General features: G+C 42.4%; 2 protein-coding genes across 6 annotated transcripts in view; one reads left to right on the top strand and one right to left on the bottom strand.

The window, feature by feature from the left end:
* Nucleotides 1-20,849, top strand: part of LOC110496093 (metabotropic glutamate receptor 3) — a 918,426-nt gene that overhangs the window by 182,408 nt on the left and 715,169 nt on the right. The window lies entirely within an intron of this gene.
* LOC110501950 (voltage-dependent calcium channel subunit alpha-2/delta-1) overlaps nucleotides 1-20,849 on the bottom strand; it is a 106,361-nt gene that overhangs the window by 18,659 nt on the left and 66,853 nt on the right. For 3 of the 5 annotated variants that reach the window (XM_090207690.1, XM_036955525.2, XM_036955534.2), the window contains exons 8-22: nucleotides 19,733-19,802; nucleotides 19,509-19,559; nucleotides 19,260-19,359; nucleotides 14,918-15,076; nucleotides 14,447-14,551; nucleotides 13,793-13,871; nucleotides 13,603-13,652; nucleotides 13,235-13,324; nucleotides 13,044-13,118; nucleotides 12,810-12,890; nucleotides 9,546-9,620; nucleotides 5,221-5,292; nucleotides 4,682-4,753; nucleotides 4,465-4,526; nucleotides 4,028-4,104 (exon numbers count right to left, since the gene is read on the bottom strand). In XM_090207690.1, coding sequence (XP_090063816.1) covers nucleotides 4,028-4,104; nucleotides 4,465-4,526; nucleotides 4,682-4,753; nucleotides 5,221-5,292; nucleotides 9,546-9,620; nucleotides 12,810-12,890; nucleotides 13,044-13,118; nucleotides 13,235-13,324; nucleotides 13,603-13,652; nucleotides 13,793-13,871; nucleotides 14,447-14,551; nucleotides 14,918-15,076; nucleotides 19,260-19,359; nucleotides 19,509-19,559; nucleotides 19,733-19,802 — 1,218 coding nt within the window. The remainder of the gene's footprint in view (nucleotides 1-4,027; nucleotides 4,105-4,464; nucleotides 4,527-4,681; nucleotides 4,754-5,220; nucleotides 5,293-9,545; nucleotides 9,621-12,809; nucleotides 12,891-13,043; nucleotides 13,119-13,234; nucleotides 13,325-13,602; nucleotides 13,653-13,792; nucleotides 13,872-14,446; nucleotides 14,552-14,917; nucleotides 15,077-19,259; nucleotides 19,360-19,508; nucleotides 19,560-19,732; nucleotides 19,803-20,849) is intronic. The other 2 variants (XM_036955529.2, XM_036955538.2) reach the window with 1 other exon arrangement.

The following is a 20,849-nucleotide window of genomic DNA, read 5'->3' as shown; positions in this document are numbered from 1 at the left end:
CAGGCCTTATCTAGAACACTGCTGTCCATTAACTCATTGACAGGCCTTATCTAGCACACTGCTGTCCATTAACTCACTGACAGGCCTTACTGATGTCCATTAACTCACTGACAGGCCTTATCTAGAACACTGCTGTCCATTAACTCACTGACAGGCCGTATCTAAAACACTGCTGTCCATTAACTCACTGACAGGCCTTACTGATGTCCATTAACTCACTGTCAGTTCTTATCTCGAACACTACTGTCCATTAACTCACTGATAGGCCTTACTGATGTCCATTAACTCACTGACAGGCCTTATCTAAAACACTGCTGTCCATTAACTCACTGACAGGCCTTATCTAAAACACTGCTGTCCATTAACTCACTGTCAGGCCTTATCTAGGACACTGCGGTCCATTAACTTACTGTCAGGCTTAATGATGTCCATTAACTCACTGACAGGCCTTATCTAGAACACTGCTGTCCATTAACTCACTGACAGGCCTTACTGATGTCCATTAAGTCAATGACAGGCCTTATCTAGAACACTGCTCTCCATTAACTCACTGATAGGCCTTACTGATGTCCATTAACTCACTGACAGGCCTTATCTAAAACACTGCTGTCCATTAACTCACTGACAGGCCTTATCTAAAACACTGCTGTCCATTAACTCACTGTCAGGCCTTATCTAGGACACTGCGGTCCATTAACTTACTGTCAGGCTTACTGATGTCCATTAACTCACTGACAGGCCTTATCTAGAACACTGCTGTCCATTAACTCACTGTCAGGCCTTACTGATGTCCATTAAGTCACTGACAGGCCTTATCTAGAACACTGATGTCCATTAAGTCACTGACAGGCCTTATCTAGAACACTGCTGTCCATTTACTCACTGACAGGCCTCATCTAGAACACTGCTGTCCATTAACTCGTTGTCAGGCCTTATCTAGAACACTGCTGTCCATTAACTCACTGTCAGGCCATATCTAGAACACTGCTGTCCATTAACTCACTGTCAGTCCTTATCTAAAACACTGCTGTCCATTAACTCACTGACAGGCCTTACTGCTGTCCATTAACTCACTGACAGGCCTTATCTAGAACACTGCTGTCCATTAACTCACTGTCAGGCCTTATCTAGAACACTGCTGTCCATTAACTCACTGTCAGGCCTTATCTAGAACACTGCTGTCCATGAACTCACTGTCAGGCCTTATCTAGAACACTGCTGTCCAGTAACTCACTGATAGGCCTTATCTAGAACACTGCTGTCCAGTAACTCACTGATAGGCCTTATCTAGAACACTGCTGTCCAATAACTCACTGTCAGGCCTTATCTAGAACACTGCTGTCCATTAACTCACTGTCAGGCCTTATCTAGGACACTGCGGTCCATTAACTTACTGTCAGGCCTTATCTCGAACACTGATGTCCATTAACTCACTGTCAGGCCTTACTGATGTCTATAAACTCACTGTCAGGCCTTATCTAGAACACTGCGGTCCATTAACTCACTGTCAGGCCTTACTGATGTCCATTAACTCACTGTCAGGCCTTATCTAGGACACTGCGGTCCATTAACTTACTGTCAGGCCTTATCTAGAACACTGATGTCCATTATTTCACTGTCAGGCCTTATCTAGGACACTGTGGTCCATTAACTTACTGTCAGGCTTACTGATGTCCATTAACTCACTGACAGGCCTTATCTAGAACACTGATGTCCATTAACTCACTGAGAGGCCTTATCTAGAACACTGCTGTCCATTAACTCACTGTCAGGCCTTATCTAGAACATTGATGTCCATTAAGTCACTGACAGGCCTTATCTAGAACACTGATGTCCATTAAGTCAATGACAGGCCTTATCTAGAACACTGCTGTCCATTAACTCACTGTCAGGCCTCATCTAGAACACTGCTGTCCATTAACTCACTGTCAGGCCTCATCTAGAACACTGCTGTCCATTAACTCACTGTCAGGCCTTACTGATGTCCATTAAGTCACTGACAGGCCTTATCTGTCAGTGAGTTAATGGACAGCAGTGTTCTAGTCAGGTTTGTAGGATCCTGTCACGCCCTGACCTTAGAGAGCAGTTTTATTTCTCTATTTGGTTAGGTCAGGGTGGGATTTGTGGTGGCCATTCTATGTTGTCTATTTCTTTGTTTTTGGCCGAGTATGGTTCCCAATCAGAGGCAGCTGTCTATCGTTGTCTCTGATTGGGGATCATACTTAGGCAGCCCTTTTTCACACTTTCTGTTGTGGGATCTTGTATTTTTGTGTTATGTGTTTGCACTACTAGCTTTACACTCGTTGAGTTGTTTATTGTTGGAACATTTATTATTAAAGGAAAATGTATGCCTACCACGCTGCACCTTGGTCTCATTCTAACAACGAACGTTACAGATCCTTGATCGCACACACTTTTTTAAACATTAGTTGGAAAAATTACTTGTCTCATGCACAAAGTAGATGTCCTAACCGACTTGCCAAAACTATAGTTTGTTAACAAGAAATTTGTGGAATGGTTGAAAAACAAGTTTTAATGACAACAAACTAAGTGAATGTAAACTTCCGACTTCAACTGTACATATGAGGTGCCGGATAGACAGGGAGAAAAGGTGCGGAGTGAAACTGAAGTGATGGAACAAGCAGACAAGGGGAAGAGGAATACTTGCCCTTCTGCCCTGTAGTGACCCCAGATAGAGAGAGAGAGAGAGAGAGAGAGAGGGAGCGGGAGAGAAAGAGAGAGGGGAGGGAGGGAAAGGAAGGAGATAGAGAGAGAGAAAACAGAACCATTGGGATGTCTTATCAAATTCATATTACAGCAATATAAGAAGTCTTAAAAAGAAGGGAAATCTGATCTAAAACAACCACGCTATCCAAACAGAGAGGTGCTACCATGCAGAGACATGCAATACAGTACATTACGTTCACAGAACATCCTCAGTTACTCCAGCACAGTATCTGTCTCTCCTATTATTCCATGTGACAGGCTTTGGCTTTGGATTTCACTATGTTCTTTCCAATAGAGTTCCTACACTCATAAAGACATCAATGTCCATCAATCAATCCCTTAAAAGAAGACATCACGAGAAAAACGTCATTAAATTGATACAGTCATGCCAGCAGTCTGTGGAACCGTTTACTGATGGTTCAGTATGAAAAGGTTCATGACTATCTGGTGCATAATCAAAGAATTTCACTAGCATGTAAAACATGACAGGCAGATTTTAGGACATCTCATGTAAGGACTGGGAAGGGTAGGAATCACATGGACCTCAGCTGTTCTCTCGTTTATTCTCTGTCAATACAGAAGTGTCATTCCTTTTCCCTTCTTTCCTTCTATCTCGTTTCACCTCCTTTTGTTTCGCTCTGTCACTGTGTAGAATTAATATACTTCATCATGCAAACACAGATACATGATCATGCAGAGACTGGACGACAGATAAGGAACAGTGAGTTATACACCAGGAAATAGACTACTTGCCCCATGGAGCTGTACGGATCCCATGAAGGGGCAGATAGAGGGAGGACAGGAGGGGAACATTAAAGTCAAGAGAGTTGGATAGTTTGTAGAGGTGGATCTTGTACATCAGAGTACAGTACAGGAACCATGTGATAAAGCCTCTATGAGTAGTTATAAACCAGATCTGGGTAGAGAAAGAGGTGCAGACAGGCAGGCTGTGTAAGGTAACATGCCTCCTCTGCCCTCAGATTCAAAGAAAGGGAACAGGGGAACAAGAGATGGAAAAGAGAAAGAGAAAGAACAAGGAGGGCGGGGTGGAGTGCATCAAAGCTGATGGAGGGAGGGAAGAAGAGATAGGAAGTATGTGATCAGGGAGAGGGTGATGGAGAAGGAGAGTAGGGTGAAGGGAGAGAGAGAGAGAGAGAGAGAGAGAGAGAGACGTCAGCCGACTGGACCATGGGGCCATACTACAAAGGACGAACTTCGGCAAAACTCACTGATTTGAGAGAGCAAAGTTGCTGTGGTGTGTTTCTTTTGTGGCTGCATGCCTGGGTGTGTGTGCTCTCACCCATGGTCTGTCTGATGGTGTCTCCTAGTTTGGCCTGTATGTAGTGTTCACTGTAGGTAGGCAGGACCAGGGCCAAGCTGCAGAAATAAAGGTCTTGTCATTATACAGGACCCTGTCCTTTCTCTGTTGACACACTGATGCTTGGAAAAACATGTTCCATCCACAAGGTGACAGAACACTGAACATCTGCATTTAAAAACATTTCAGTAGTTGAAAAAAGGGTTTTACTGTGATGGAGAGGGACAGAGAGTGCCCCCTACTGGCCAGACCTGATCATATTCATGAAGTAGAGATGTTAGACACGTTACAGCAACCTATCTAATCCCTTCAGATCACTACACGTTTGTAGTGCCCCCTACTGGCCAGACCAGGAGATATGGCAAGGGGTTAAAAATTGTTTGTGGACTGGGTCAACATCTTTCAGTCCTCCTGCCTACCTGTAGTCTGTTCCATTGACCTGAGCCCAGGTGTACGTCCTTACTCCTCTGTCGATGTATCTCTGTCAGCGAACACACAGAGGTGTTAAAACAGTCATAGTCCTAAATCGTAAACTACACGTAACTTACTTCAACCTAAGTCATGCACTGATGTCACTAGGAGATGTGTAAGTGAGAATTAGTACTATTATGTGTCTTACATTGGTGCTGATCTCACCTCATCCTGAGTTTTAACAAGAGTCTCTATGGTCTCTTCACCTGGGTTCCCATCTATCATCATTCTCCTGATCTACACACACACACACACACACACACACACACACACACACACACACACACACACACAGAGAGAGAGAGAGCGAGAGAGAGAGAGATAATGCATGCATGGTTTTGTGTGTGTGAAAGATAAAATAAATATAAAAAGATATCTTCTTCAACTGTACCCGTGTCAAATGTGTGAACAGTTACAGGGTCTGATCTCAATACCGTTCTCTCTCAAAAATACAGTGCACATCTGTACACCAGCGAGAGAGAAAGAGAGGAATAACAACAAGGAGATCGGTAGCACATCTATGTGCTGAACCTCCCTCTTGGAGTGTATGATAGAAGCAGGGTGAAAGGAGAGGGAGCGACAGACAGAGTGGGGTATCCACTGCTTCTGTAAACATGTCCTCTCATTTACAGCCAGTCACTGTATGAATCACACTCAATTGACTGGAGACTGGACACAACTAACACCTGTGTGTGTGTGTTTACCTGGACTTTGATGTCGTTCTCCAGTTCAGCATCGAGGAAGTCCAGAGTGACAGGTTCCTGGAATTTAGGATTCTGAGGAGATGTGAGTGTTTAGTCTGGTGGATGAGTTACCATGAAACACACGCACACACACACACACACACACACACACACACACACACACACACACACACACACACACACACACACACACACACACACACACACACACACACACACACACACACACACACACACACACACTCTCTCTCATTCTTGTATATTCAATAGCATGACTTGTTTGATATCGGTCCCACTGAAGCATGTTGAGTTGCTACAGTGAGTTGTAATGAAACGCAGTAGACCAGTAGAAGCCCAAACAGATATATTTGACTAAAACATATACATTTCAGACATTGCTTACATTTGTATACGATCAAGTCTCTCTATTTTGCATGGGAATACATGGAAACTTGGAGCTCATTTCCTGGTGTATTTACAGTCTTTAATATCCAACAATGAAAATGTAAAAACTAAAAACTTGCTCAGAAAACTTGGGAGGCCAAATAAAATCAGCGCCGCCAGTTGGGAAACCCAGTAGACTGTGTAATGTTTCAGTCAGGGGTTCTTAGCATGGCTTCAGGCCATAGAGTAAAACTATGCTCCTTACCCTATCCTGTTATTGTGTTCTACAGTATATACTGTACATTCAGACAAAGAGCCTAGTTTATACAGCTGAGAACCAACTGACCCGGAATACTCCAGCTTGTGTGTGTGTGTGTGTGTGTGCGTGTGTGTTGCATGCATGCGTGATGGTTGAGTCCGTGTGTGTGTTGAGTGGGTGCCTGCCTGAGTCAGTGTGTGTGTGTGTGTGTGTGTGTGTGTTTGATACAGACTAACTGTAGACTGTGTTAATGTCAGTAGTTAAACCCTCAGTGCGTATCAGGGACTTTCTAATGTTATAAAGTAGCAGCAGTAATCCAGAACTACTTTGTTAAAGCACCAGTAAATGGATGGAACCTGATACTCTGTCTCCTAGCAACGCTGCTCTACCTTTAGACTGTATACACGTTTTAGAAGGTTCATATAGATTTCGTTTCTGCAAAAGCTACATAAACACACTGTAATGATGATGATTAAATTATCCTTACATTGGATGAAGAGAGAAAAGAAAGACGGAACAGTGGAGAAAAAGGAGGATGATGAAGAGGATCTCAGCATGAAAAAAAAAGTTATATAGTTAGAGGCCATAAGATGACACAGAACATATAAGCACATTAAATAAAGAGTCAAATTAAGGAGAGAGGATGAAACTATGATATACAGAGAAAGAAAGAAAGAAAGAAAGAAAGAAAGAAAGAAAGAAAGAAAGAAAGAAAGAAAGAAAGAAAGAAAGAAAGAGTCCCAAAGTGAGTGGGTGGGGGAGAGAGATCAAAATCCAACTCCAAATGTAGCGAGGGATTTGTGTGATGAATATGAAATGGGTTTTCTATTCAACCACAAATCACACACAGACTGAAACACAAGAACAAGAGAGAAAAGAGAGAATGTGTTCAAAGAGGCCAAGGTCACCCTCCATATTCACACACCCCTCTGTTTCTCTGATCACACATGCACATGCAAACAGATCATACACAGTAAGATTGACCATGCCCTTTCACTGGAATGCTTTACAGTGATGTACCAGAGGGATTATGGACATGATTTACAAAGCAAGTGTATGATTTGAATATAAATAGGAATTCATGACAATAGTGCACAGATGGACTCATACAGTTTCATGAATTGATCCATCAAGTCCCAGTGAGAAAGACAAACCCATAGCAGTACTAGGAAGGGGCCTGCTGTAACCTGTTCATGTCATCATGTGTTAGTTCAGTCTCCCTCCCTCCCTCCCTCCCTCTAGGACCTACCCTTCTCCCTCCCTCCCTCCCTCTAGGACCTACCCTTCTCTCCATCTCCCTCTCTCACACGCAGGTGCATACACCCAAACTTCTAGACAATGACACAACATAATGACAACATGACAGATGGCTTAGAGGAAAGAAACAGTTTAACAGAACATGTGAAAGAGTAAACAGTGGGAAACATTTAGCTAATTATGTGACCGTCTACTTGACTAATAACAACTAGTCACTATTACACTGACCACGCTAATGTTCATCTGAAGTGCGTTTACTGATTGGAATGATTCAAAATTCAAGAGGCTCTCTCACATCTGAGCCATCTTTGTTGCAGGCGCATTGTAACAATAGAATTCATGAAGGAAAAGAGAAACCCGCACACTGCTCTGGATAGTATCACTATTTATTATTAAGCTTTACGTATCGGCTTCAAGGCCTTCGTCAGAGCTTTTGTGAGTGCTTGTAATTTGCAAACGTAAGTAGACATTGCTCCACCCACATCCATTTAGTGCATGGAATGGGGTTGGATTCAAGGAAAACTAAAATGTGTTACCAGACATAACAATGTGAATTTTATAAATATTAAAATAAAACTTATTAAACACTGATTGGAAAGATTGAAAATTACGCTTTGGTTCGTTCAACCTTTTCTAATCAATTGATCTGAAATCAAATAGCAGTGTGTGCGCATGTGTGTGTGTGTGTGGGGGGAGGGGGGGGGGGGGGGATTTGGAGGCGTGGCTTATTGGGATGTGGCTTCCAGGTTGTTATTTTTGCCATCCTGTGAAAGTGAATGTCATTATTGTGGTCTGTTGTATTCCTTATTCAAAATTAAACTTGCCAGTGTCTGTAATGATACTTGCATAAGTGCATGCGATACTAAAGAGCCTGACAAGTGTTATAAGTTAAGGTATCCAATGCTTGGTTACGATATTGTTGCTACTTAATATGAAAGTCTTGTGTAAAGAATATGTTCAGAAACATAACTTCATGTTATTGAATCAACACAATTTCTTGATATATACATAATTTATTTAATTGGGTATAACCCATAGGTAATTCTATATTAAAAAGTGAACTTGGAACAAGATGAAAACATGGGATGTATTTACATGAAATATTAGTTTGTATTTGTTATTTATTGGGTTTAACCAAAGGGGGAAAGTAAGTTGAGTGCTGAAATAAATAGGTTGCAACTTAAAATATAGGATTGATAAAAATCAAATAAAACAGTTGACATTGAATCATATATTTGGTTTCAACAAATGTAGTATTTTTTAAATGAGAAAACATAACTCATTTACTTGTAACCAGTCAAGTAATTTTCTTCGGTTGATCCAAGGAGTCATATTGTAGTGTACCATCACTTTAGCAGAGTTTACTGGACACACACACTCCAATCAATGATCTAACAGTTAAAGACCAGCCCCAAGGGTTACTAGACTACATCTATAATATGTTCTACTAAAGGACATCTACTATCTATCTATCCTACTCTCTCTCACCTCATGGAGCGTGATGGCATACGGCTTATTGAGTCTTGTCTTGTGGTTACGGATCCTTTTCTAACAGATACATAATGAGAGAGATGCAGGGAGCTTTTCAGTGGGAGACAACATCTCCATTTGATAATATGAATTCATTGGCCAGGCACTATTATCTCAATAGAATACACGTTAACACATACAGTATGTGGCCAGGCGGGACTCAAACCCTGACCGTTGCAACCTTCAACAAAGGGTGGTGTCTGTAGCATATTTCAGCATGGTTAAAATCACATTAGTCAGAACAAGGCCTTCTGATGGCATTCATCTCTGATCCCCTCTCTGTAACAGACTGTTTCAAACCCTGACTGACACACTCACACACGGTCCCTCCTTAGGAAACCTATACAACGCTGTACAAGACCTCCAGTCACATTGAAACAGTTCCCCTTGAAAGAGGCTGCACGCCTTTACACACACACATGAACACTCTGTGTATGCTGTGCATTGCTTAGGGTTACGTGCCAGTGCATGCGTGTGTATGAATAGATTGGATCCATGAGTGTGTGTCCATGTTGATTAGTGTTTTGAGGATGTGGTTGGATGAGATGTTAACATGTGTCCCAGGCCTTGTTGAACACAACAAGCCCCAACAGAGAGCCTGCGGGCCTGGGCAACACATGGCCCTCTGCAGCCTGTCAAGTCCTGGCCAGGGGGGTGTTGAGGAGGAGGTCGGCAGAGGAGGAGAGGAAAGAGGGGAGGAATAGAAGAGGTACTGTAGGTAGGAGCAGTGGGTTGTGTTGGCTCAGGAGCATTATGGTGGCCTGTGGTTAGACATACTGCTACGATCATGTGTGGGTTCATATGAACATGAATAGCAAGCATAGTAGCACCTCAGAATGAGTTGGGATTGTAAGACATGTGGTAACAGAATAGAAGAGGTAGGGATAGTATATACCTTAGGTTGGAGGTTGGGGTGTAGCAGTACATATCCATTGGGGTCGATGGCAAAATAATAGCCATTAGGTCCAATCTGAGGAGTGGAGGAACAGAGAGGGTTGGTGGAGACAGTTGAACATATTTTGTATACTACAGGGAACATGAATGTGTACTCACTACATGCCTGTTCTGGGTTATTAGAGTTTCGATCATAAACATGATTGAGTTCATATGATTGAGGGCAGGGCTGTCAGAGTAAGTCTGTTATTTTCAGGCGAATAATTTGGACCAACATTTTTTTTACGAGCACGTCTTGTTTATGACGCCGTTGACACCAATTGTGAAATAAGGCCACAATCCGTAAATTATTTATTCGGAACAGGTTACATTTGTTTGTCTTCTCGCATGCGAAAATAAGCTGTAGACCAATATAAATTGTTATCTGGGAAGCTGCCTCTGACAGGTCTGTGGGTTCACAGTGTGAATTAATTAATTAATCAATTGCTCTCTGCCTGTTTTTTTCAGTTTGCAACGCATCAGTGCAGCACCATATTCATTTAATCATTGTGATCCCATCACACCAGACCTATACACGTCACTCTCGCCGTTGAAATGTCCCATGTTCATTTAATCATTGTGATCCCATCACACCAGACCTATACACGTCACTCTCGCCGTTGAAATGTCCCATGTTCATTTAATCATTGTGATCCCATCACACCAGACCTATACACGTCACTCTCGCCGTTGAAATCTCCCATGTTCATTTAATCATTGTGATCCCATCACACCAGACCTATACACGTCACTCTCGCCGTTGAAATGTCCCATGTTCATTTAATCATTGTGATCCCATCACACCAGACCTATACACGTCACTCTCGCCGTTGAAATGTCCCATGTTCATTTAATCATTGTGATCCCATCACACCAGACCTATACACGTCACTCTCGCCGTTGAAATCTCCCATGTTCATTTAATCATTGTGATCCCATCACACCAGACCTATACACGTCACTCTCGCCGTTGAAATGTCCCATGTTCATTTAATCATTGTGATCCCATCACACCAGACCTATACACGTCACTCTCGCCGTTGAAATCTCCCATGTTCATTTAATCAATGTGATCCCATCACACCAGACCTATACACGTCACTCTCGCCGTTGAAATCTCCCATGTTCATTTAATCATTGTGATCCCATCACACCAGACCTATACACGTCACTCTCGCCGTTGAAATCTCCCATGTTCATTTAATCATTGTGATCCCATCACACCAGACCTATACACGTCACTCTCGCCGTTGAAATCTCCCATGTTCATTGCCAATGATGTACCGCAGGGGTTCCCAAACTTTTTTGGCCCACGACCCCATTTTGATATGAAAATGTTTTTGCAACCCCAAAACGGATATAATCAACGGCCAATGTTTACTTTTTTAAATTGAGGCTATGAAAGTCTATTACAAATCAGTCTGACAGTACAGTACTTTTGACACTACAATCTGAAGGAAGTATGGTTTAAAGTGACTAAACTACAGAAGAAAGGTATTAGAAAGTTCAAGGTCATCAGACAATACTTTTGTATGAACTTCTGTGTAGAAAAGAACATCATCATTAACCACGTTTCCATCCACATTTTTATGCGACCAAATACAACACAAGTTTCAGCACAATTTTCTAAACGCCGACAGATCATCATTTTGTGTCAGTATAATTCATTATGCCAGAAATGGCGGTGGAAACACCTTTATGTGCAAATATAAATATAACCATCATATGGAAGTAAACTGTCACGCGATGATGGCGTGTGGTCCTCCCACCACGACTATGGAAACCATGCAGTTTATTAGGCTACAGATAAAATAAGTTACGATGAACTTCACAGGGTGGTGAAAGTGCACAGTGATCTTGATGCTCAGTAGAGCTGAAAATGCGATGGAAACACATTGAACTTTAGATTTTTATTTGGTGCATGAAAACATATGTGAAAAAGTACATGTTGTGTGCACCACATCATCACACACTGGTTTTAATCTGCAACAAGACCGTTTGGTGGAAACACCACTGCTGGGAAGTGGCATTCCTTATGCAGATTTTACAATATTTGTATGAAAATTGGTCACCAGTTGGACCCTAGCTAGTGACGATGTTCTTCTTCGCCCAGCCTGATTTTGTGCCTGGTCCACTATGTTCTAACGAGTCCTGCGCAGCTTGTAGAAGGAAACAGAAACCATACGTGTCTCAGAGTCTTATCTTTCAGCGACGGGGTCATAATATTTTGTAGCTGAAACGGTTCAATAGAAAGAGACACATTAGTAGGTAGAAAACAGAAACCTGGTCATTACAACTCCATCTAGGGCCACCGAGGTTACCGATGTAACTATTTTTATTTTTTTATTTCAACGTTTCTCTCAAAACCCCTTTTTCAAATTAGGTGAGCCCTAGTTTGGGAAATGCTGATGTAGCCTATTTTATAGCCATTCAGCAACGAAGAGGATCGATCTATGCTTCTCTCCTCTAATAGGCCTAGGCTTATTAGTTTTATTAAAAAATGCTCAAAATAAGTTTCAAACTATATTGCTGCCCGTTTGAGAGCTATGAGGGGGAAGAGATGGGCCAGTGGAGTTGCCAGCAGAGATGCGTGAATTGCTCAAGAATGGAACAGTGACGTAAACAGAGAGTTGTGTAAGTTAGAAGTTAATGTAGCGATATATTATAGGCCTGCTAAAGTGAATCTAGGCGGCCACCTGTGCTATAGGCAACCCTAAAAGGAAGAGACAAAAAACTCTCCGCCTATTTAGATAAAGCACTCAAATTAAAATACATAACCTTCCACTGCTTCATTAAAATTCATCAATGGCTGATCATTAGGCTATAGACAGGCTAGTTTTTGGTATCCGACAGAAAGGATTTGAAGCTAAGGCAAGTTTTTTAATACATTTTTTGGGAAAGAAGAAATGTGATTTGCTTATGTGTCTGAGTGAGATACGCTTCAGGTGGCTTTGCTTGATGGGTCCTTTTAGGTGTGTGTGTGTGCGCGTATAAGTTTGCTAATTCTCTATGTCTATTGAGAAAGTTTCCTAAAATGGGCTAAGCCTGTGTGGAGGGAAAAGCTCATCAGACTTGTTGTGAATGGATTTAGTTTGTCTAAAACCGAATCTGTATTTTTTCAGAATTTGGACAAAAAAATCAACATTTGGTGAGAAAAGGCCTTAACATTGAGACGGAACTAGGAGAATAAGGAGTGTTCTGGTGTGTTAGTGTGTGTGTCACTCACAGTGTAGCGCGGTGTGAGCTTCTTGATGTCATCTAGTGACACGTCAATCCCCATCACCCCTAGGATCAACTGGTTCTGAATCTGAGAGGGAAAGATCCAGGGAGTTCAACATTTTCATTTAAAATTGAATAGTAAGAGTCATGTTGACTTAGAGGCTATTGGTGTCTAATGCTGGGATGGGATTATTTTAAGAAAGAATTGGTGTGTGTGTGCCTGCTTGCGTGTGCGGATTACCTCTAAACCCGATTCATCTTTATACTTGGTCTTGTTGAAGACAGGTAGGGTTCCTGTGATGACCAGACCTAGCTCCTAACACACACAGACAAAGAAAGCTAAATGTAAGTCATCATTATTGGGTTTCAGAAACCTCCAGCGTGGAGGTAGATTTTGGTGAGGTGCATTGTGGGATAGAAGTGATGTGATACCAGAGCGTCAAGGTAGACATTAGTCCACTGGACCTGCTTGGCCAGCTGGTCAGCTAGAACCATGGGTCTGCCCAGGACATCCAGGTACTCCTACAACACACAAATACACTCTTTTGAATACAATTTAGTCATTTAGCACACACTCTTATCCAGAGTGACTTACACGGGCAAATAGGGTTAAATGCCTTGCTCAAGGGCACATCGACAGATTTTTCACCTAGTCAGCTTCCGGTTACTGGCCCAACACTCTTAACTCCTATGCTACCTGCTGCCAAATACACACGTTTAAGACAAAGTCAACCAGATACACATCGGAATAAATGAAACACACACACAAACACAAGTTCATGCAGAATGCTTATTATCACCTGAGTGTTGATGCGTATGGCTCCAATAGAGGGAATCTCATAGAAGTATCCTGGGAGAAATAGACAAAGGACTAAGATCAGGACATTAGCTATCTACATAAGCAGACCCAACATGGAAACTCAAATGATACACAGTACTACCAGTGCTTAATGTTTAGCACAAACAAACAACAACAACATGGTATCCTACCTTTATTAGCACAGGCCATCCACTGGACTGGACCTTTATCATAGTTGTGTTGACCCACTGAGAAGGTGAAGATACGCACCTAGAACACAGAGCCGTGTGTATCTGTTAAAGACACATCCACATTGAACTGTAAGGTGTGTGATAGAAGTTAAAAACTATAGTTAGGTACTGTGTCTGAGAGGTTATTATGAGCCATAGAATATCAACTCGAACTAGTGGGAAGGACTACTGTTACAGTGTACACAGGGATTGGTTTGTGAAGGGCTGAGGATGGTGTTACCATGTTCTCTCTACCATCCATCCTCACAGTCTCCTTTCATGTGCTGAGCAGAAAGAGCAGCTTTGGCAGAGATATCATCACACACTTCATATCTGCTAGAGAGGATGACTGACAGTAACTGAGACTGATCTGTGTGCGTGCGTGTGTGTGTGTGTGTGTGTGTCAGTGAGTGAGTGAGTGTGTGTGTGGGTTAGTGTAGGGATTATCTGGCCTCCACCTGTATAAACCATAGGATCAGCACACAGAATACTTTCTCAACATCCAAACAAGCCATCACTCTGTTTCCCTTCATCATTCAGACCTGCTTTCCATATTTACTACTATCGGTCGCCGACTAGGTGGATTATACATTGTAGTGTGTGTTGAAACTGTACCTTCTTGTCAGCGTTGTATTTCTGCAGTATGGCCGACGCTCTCTCCTCTCCTCCATCAGTGAACAGCATGATGATCTTGTTACAGTTGGCTCTAGTGATGTTAGTCTGCAAAGAGAAACCACGCCATATAGAGAATATGGGTTGCCAATCCTAACACACCTGATTGTGCTTAGGAAGGTACTACTGAGTAGCTGATGACTAAAATCAGGGTAGTAAAAGACTGGAGTAAAATCCTACACACCCAGGAGCTTGTTGGTCACTGGGCTAGAAAGTAGAGACATACCCGCTATAACCAGCAGAGGGCAGTGTCTCATCATAATCTATCATAAGAGAAAAAGCAGAGCTCACAGGTGACACTTTGTACATTTTACATGAAGTATGTTTCTGAAACTTCAATGTACATCTGCTGGAGGGTTGTCATTATACCTAAATGTAACAACTGTGTTATACTTCTAAACAGAGGGCTCTTACTGCATAGAGCTGTTCGAAGGCAAACTCAAATCCCTTGGTGTAATTGGTGATGCCTTTAGCAGAGATGTTCTGAACAGCATCCTTCAGGATCTTCTTATTCCTCACATTGGCCTGGACCAGGTGGTCAAAGCACGCCGTGTTATTCACCCTGGTGTTGAACTGGTAGAGGGAGACAGATAGAGGTTAGACATTTACGCACGCACGCATGCACACGCACGCACGCACGCACGCACACACACACACACACACACACACACACACACACACACACACACACACACCTGGCCATGACTACTATCATGCAGTGGTAAACAGACACATTCATCAAGTGTTGCGAATTACTCTGCATCCTCTCAACTTCATGATCTGGTACCATGGAAACAAGACTCCCTCTACTAGCACACTCTCATTAGAGTGGAAATAACACACACACACACACACACACACACACACACACACACACACACACACACACACACACACACACACACACACACACACACACACACACACACACACACACACACACACACACACACACACACACACACACACACACACACACACACACACACCTTGGCAGCCAAAACAACAGATGCTCCAGATTGAGTGCTCTGAGACATGAGTAGAGGTATTGTACCTGTTAGAATGGGGGAGGCTACAGATATAAGACATACTTACTGACACACACTATCACTGTTTTGATCCCAGTAATAATACAATGCAGAGAGAATAGCCATGGTACAACTGTTGGCTGTATTGTCTTTCTCAACAATGCTGCAACCCATCGATCTGAACCAATCAATGTGCCTGTTAATCAGCAAATGGGGACAGCAGATACATGCATCCATGGAGACTAGCAGAATCTGACTGGGTATGTGCATGCATGTGTGTTTGTGTGTGTGTGTGTGTGCGCATGTATCTGCATTTGTGTGACAACTTTGATGTTTCTAACTGAGTGACAGAGACACCACTTAGACTGGAAGGCAATTTCAAGGCTTCGCTTGCCTGACATGCAGACTGAGCTTAGGAGACAGCATGGAAACACACACACACACACACACACACACACACACACACACACACACACACACACACACACACACACACACACGCACACACACACACACACCCACACACCCACACACACTACAATGTGCTCTTTAATCACCTAATCTATTAAAAGGAGAGGAGGAGGGTGAGAAGAAGGGTGGGAGGAAGAGAAAAAGGAAGTAAGAGGTAGAAAGTAGGAAGGGAGAGGATGAGAGAGAGGAGGTGTGTAAAAGAGAAAGAATTTCTCCTCCATATATGTCTAATTAATTCATGCTAGGAGATACTTCATAGCCTTATCCAGTGCATGAGACAATTTAGTGGGCATGCTGAGTATATGTAAATGTGAGAATTTCCTTGGGTAGTATATCCAAGACTTTAGCTGCGCTCAATTGAGCTTGCGTGGCAGAATGGAACCAATGGAATAGTCCCAAAAGTGCAAACACGCCCATCTGGTACTCCAGAGAGCGTCTGCTAAATGACAAAAACATACATATACAGTACCAGTCAAAAGTCATTTAATGTTTTTTCTTTATTTTTACTATTTTCTACATTGTAAAATAATAGTGAAGACATCAAAACTATGAAATAACACATATGGAATCATGTAGTAACCAAAAACGTGTTAAACAAAACTAACAAAATATATTTTATATTTGAGATTCTTCAAAGTAGCAACCATTTGCCTTGACAGCTTTGCACACTCTTGACATTCTCTCAACCAGACTCTCCCCCCACATCTCCACCCCCTTTCCTATATTTCGACAGACCAAAAATATAAACACAACATGAAACAATATTTTTATATAAGTTCATGTACGGAAATCAGTCAATTTAAATGACTTCATTAGACCCTTGGATTTCACATGACTGGGAATACAGATATGCATCTGTTGGTCACAGATACTTAAAAAAAAAAGTACGGGTGTGGGTCAGAAAACCAGTCAGTATCCTGCAACACGGGGCCATGCATTATCATGCTGAAACATGAGGTGCATTCAAATTGCCATCGTTAAAATGCAATTGTGTTCGTTGTCCGTAGCTTATGCCTACCCATACCATAACACCACTGCCACTCTGTTCACAACGTTGACATCAGCAAACCGCTCGCCCACATGAAGCCATGCACGCTGTCTGACATTTGTCTGGTACAGTTGAAACGGGGATTTATACGTGAAGAGCACACTTCTCCACTGTGCCAGTGGCCATCGAAGGTGAGCATTTGCCCATTAAAGTCGGTGATGACTCCGAAACTGCAGTCAGGTCAAAACTCTGGTGAGGACGACAAGCACGGAGATGAGCTTCCCTTAGATGGTTTCTGACAGTTTGTGCAGAAATTCTTTGGTTGTGCAAACCCATAGTTTCATCAGCTGTCTGGGTGGCTGGTCTTTGACGATCCCGCAGGTGAAGAAGCGGGATGTGGAGGTCCTGGGCTGGCATGGGTACACGTGGTCTGCGGTTGTGAGGCCGGTTGGACGTACTGCCAAATTCTCTAAAACGACATTGGAGGCGGCTTATGGTAGAGAAGTGAAAATTCAAACCTCTGACCACGTGCCAATTGCACGTCCTTCAAAACTTGAGACATCTGTGGAATTGTGTTGTGTGACAAAACTGCACATTTGTGGCCTTTTAATGTCCCTAGCACAAGGTGCACCTGTGTAATGATCATGCTGTTTAATCACCTTCTTGATATGCCACACGTGTCAGGTGGATGGATTATCTTGGCAAAGGAGAAATGCTCACTAACAGGGATGTAATACATTTTTGCACAACATTTGAGAGAAATAAGCTTTTTGTGCATATGGAACATTTCTGGGATCTTTTATTTCAGCTCATGAAACATGCGACCAACACTTTACATGTTGAGTTTATATTTTTGTTCAGTATACAGTATATATACACTGTATAATATTGTATGTCCATTATGAATGTGTTTTTAGTGTTTTTGTATGTAATTCCCTTGTTCCCCTTGTGATCTTATTAGCTGAGTCCCAGTGAGTGTGTGTGTGTGTGTGTGTGTGTGTGTGTGTGTGTGTGTGTGTGTGTGTGTGTGTGTGTGTGTAGATCAGGAGAGTGATGATAGATGGGAACCCAGGTGAAGAGACCATAGAGACTGTATGTGTGAGAGAGAGAGATGGGTTCGGGTTGGATTACAGATTACACTGAGCAGAGAGCTAATCTCTAGTCCCTAATCCCAGTACAGCCTCCCTGTTCACTTAGGCCACAGGACTGCCTAGCTGCAACTGGCTAGCTAACAACACTGAACTGGCAAGAGAAAAGAGCTGAACACACACACTAAGACAAAGATATCTGTATTAGTCTGACAACCCAATAACGTTAGGGATGTGTGTGTGTCCAAATGTCAGTTTAGTCCCTAGGCTGCTGTTAATGAACAAGGATTCATTGGTAATATTAGAGATGAATGAATTAGTGTCAGGTTATAATACCCACAGGACAGGAGGATTGTGTGTGTGTGTGTGTGTGTGTGTGTGTGTGTGTGTGTGTGTGTGTGTGTGTGAGCATGCGCTCATGATGTGGTACTAGGAGGACACCATCTGACCAGTTGATTTAAAGTAATCCAATAACAGATAATGAAAACATATCATTGAACGCTGGGACTGTGAGGGGACCCACACAGAAACACTGTAACACACACATTATTTTTGTTGTTGTATTGTTTGTAAATCTTAGTATAACAAATGAGTGTGACTGTTCTTGTCTATCAGTGCCTTGTTACTTGTCATGTTGTGTGTTTTTTGTGGACCCCAGGAAGAATAGCTGATGCTTCTGAAAAAGCTAATTGGGATCCAAATCAACAATACTCCAGCCATACATCACCACAGTGTTGGAGACCGCAACTGGTTTCTCAGTGTGTATGTAAACACAACTGTAGAATGCCTTACTGTAGACATGGTGCAGTAACGTATTAGTGTTGTTGTCAACCATTGGGTTCAACCAGGATTCTATTGTTCTCTAGTTGGTTCTAGTTGATTGTAATCAAAGTTCATCTTTGAGAGATAAAGAGAGAGAGGAAAGAGAGTGATGGATAAGTATTTCATATGGTTCTCTGAGTAGCACTCTTGGGCTGGTGTACTGAGTGGTCCTGGGAGCACTGGGTAGTTGTGATCCCACTCCCCAAATTGAGCAGAGGGCATTTCATTACTGGCCTGTTTTAAAGAGAGACAATGGAGAAATCTATATTTCATTACTTCTCAATCAACCCCATCTCTCTCTCTCTCTCTTTCTGTCTCTCTCTCTCTCTATATGATTGAATGAATGTATATATACTTACATAGACCACGTTGACATAGTCATCATCAGACAGAGTCTCCAGCATCTCACCGACAGAGGTCCTGATCAGCTTCAGAGTCAGACCAGACACACTGCCACTCCTGTTGAGACATGGACAGTTACATTCAAACCACAGAATAAGACTTACGGTCAGCCAGACAACAGGGAGGTACAGTACTCTGGTATACTGTACTATGTTTAGATAGTTACTGTGAGGTAGTGTAATAGTGAAGTGTGTGTTGTGACTCACGCGTCCACTAGGATCAGCATGTCCTTGGGTGAGGCAGCTCCCTGAATGTACCTTCACACAGCACATACACACAGAGGTTATAAACATACTCACAGTACACACATAGGTTATAAACACAGTGCATACAATGGTTATGAACTCTTATACACATGTATTGTGCATAGAGAATCTGGTTTCTGGTGTGCATGAATGCGTGTGAGAGAGAGAGAAAAGAGGTTGCTCACCAGGGTCTCCTGCGTACGTCGTACAGGTCGATCTTACTGGGGGTCTTCCGAGCATCCATCCATGGAGAGGCTGGAGAGGACACAGAGTCTGGGTTAACAACAATACTGTACTGTGAAACTGGGTTCGAATCCCTACAATACACAGTTTACTATCCAAACTGATATACCCTTAGATACCCTATTTAACACTGAAACCATGGAACAAATAGTCGCAGAATATTATACTCATCTTCAGTTTACCATCCAAACATTAAAGTATGTTTTACTTTTGATAGGAGTAAATTACAATAGTATGAAATACATTCATTTGTGACAATGTGACTCTTCAATTAAGTCTAAGAAAGGTTGTTGTTTCATCACGTCTATATGATACACCACCTGCTACAGTATGAAGTAGAGTTCAGAAACAACCACTATCACAGACTTCCTTTTGAATGCATACGGTCTAGTTCCTATCTAGGTTAATGCTTTAAGTATATTAAATATAGAAACCATGGAACAATCGTGACTTTTGTTTACAGTATAAACAAACTACTAGAAACTAGGATTCAGTCATTTTTTTCATTTAATATTTAAAACATACAATATACTTGCAGTGAAGCCGCTCAACAACTACATCACATTAGTTATCTAACAGACTCCCATCCAGAGCGACACATAGAAGCAACCAGGGTCAACGCTCTGCTCAAGGGCACGTCGACAGATCTCCAACAAAGTCAAAAACGGGGACCCGAACCAGCGATACATCAGCCACCAGCCCAAGCTCCCAATCGCCAGGCCATCAGCCCTCCAATACCCCCACCCCCCCCTCCCCACAGATCCCCATTTCCCCTGATTAGTATGTTATATATGTGCCCTCTGTTCCCTCTGTCTTTGTCGGTTATTGTTCCCACGTCCGTTAGTGGTGTGAGTACCTATGCGTTGATGCAGCTGTTATGCTGCATGCTATATATATATATATATATATTGTGTATTACGGGTATCGTCCCATGTCGTTCAACAACGTTTACCCTCACTCTTTTGTTTGGGTACAGCCCAGTGTTTTTGTATACGTGATTGTTTTGGGTGTATTAAAAATCCCTATTGTGTATTCCTGCGCCTGTCTCCAAAATCATTT

This window comes from Oncorhynchus mykiss, chromosome 2, assembly GCF_057628025.1.
Source record: "Oncorhynchus mykiss isolate SJ-2025 chromosome 2, ASM5762802v1, whole genome shotgun sequence".
NCBI lineage: Eukaryota > Metazoa > Chordata > Actinopteri > Salmoniformes > Salmonidae > Oncorhynchus > Oncorhynchus mykiss.
The sequence above is the reverse complement of the archived record's forward strand: the minus strand, read 5'-3'. Positions and strand labels throughout refer to the sequence as shown.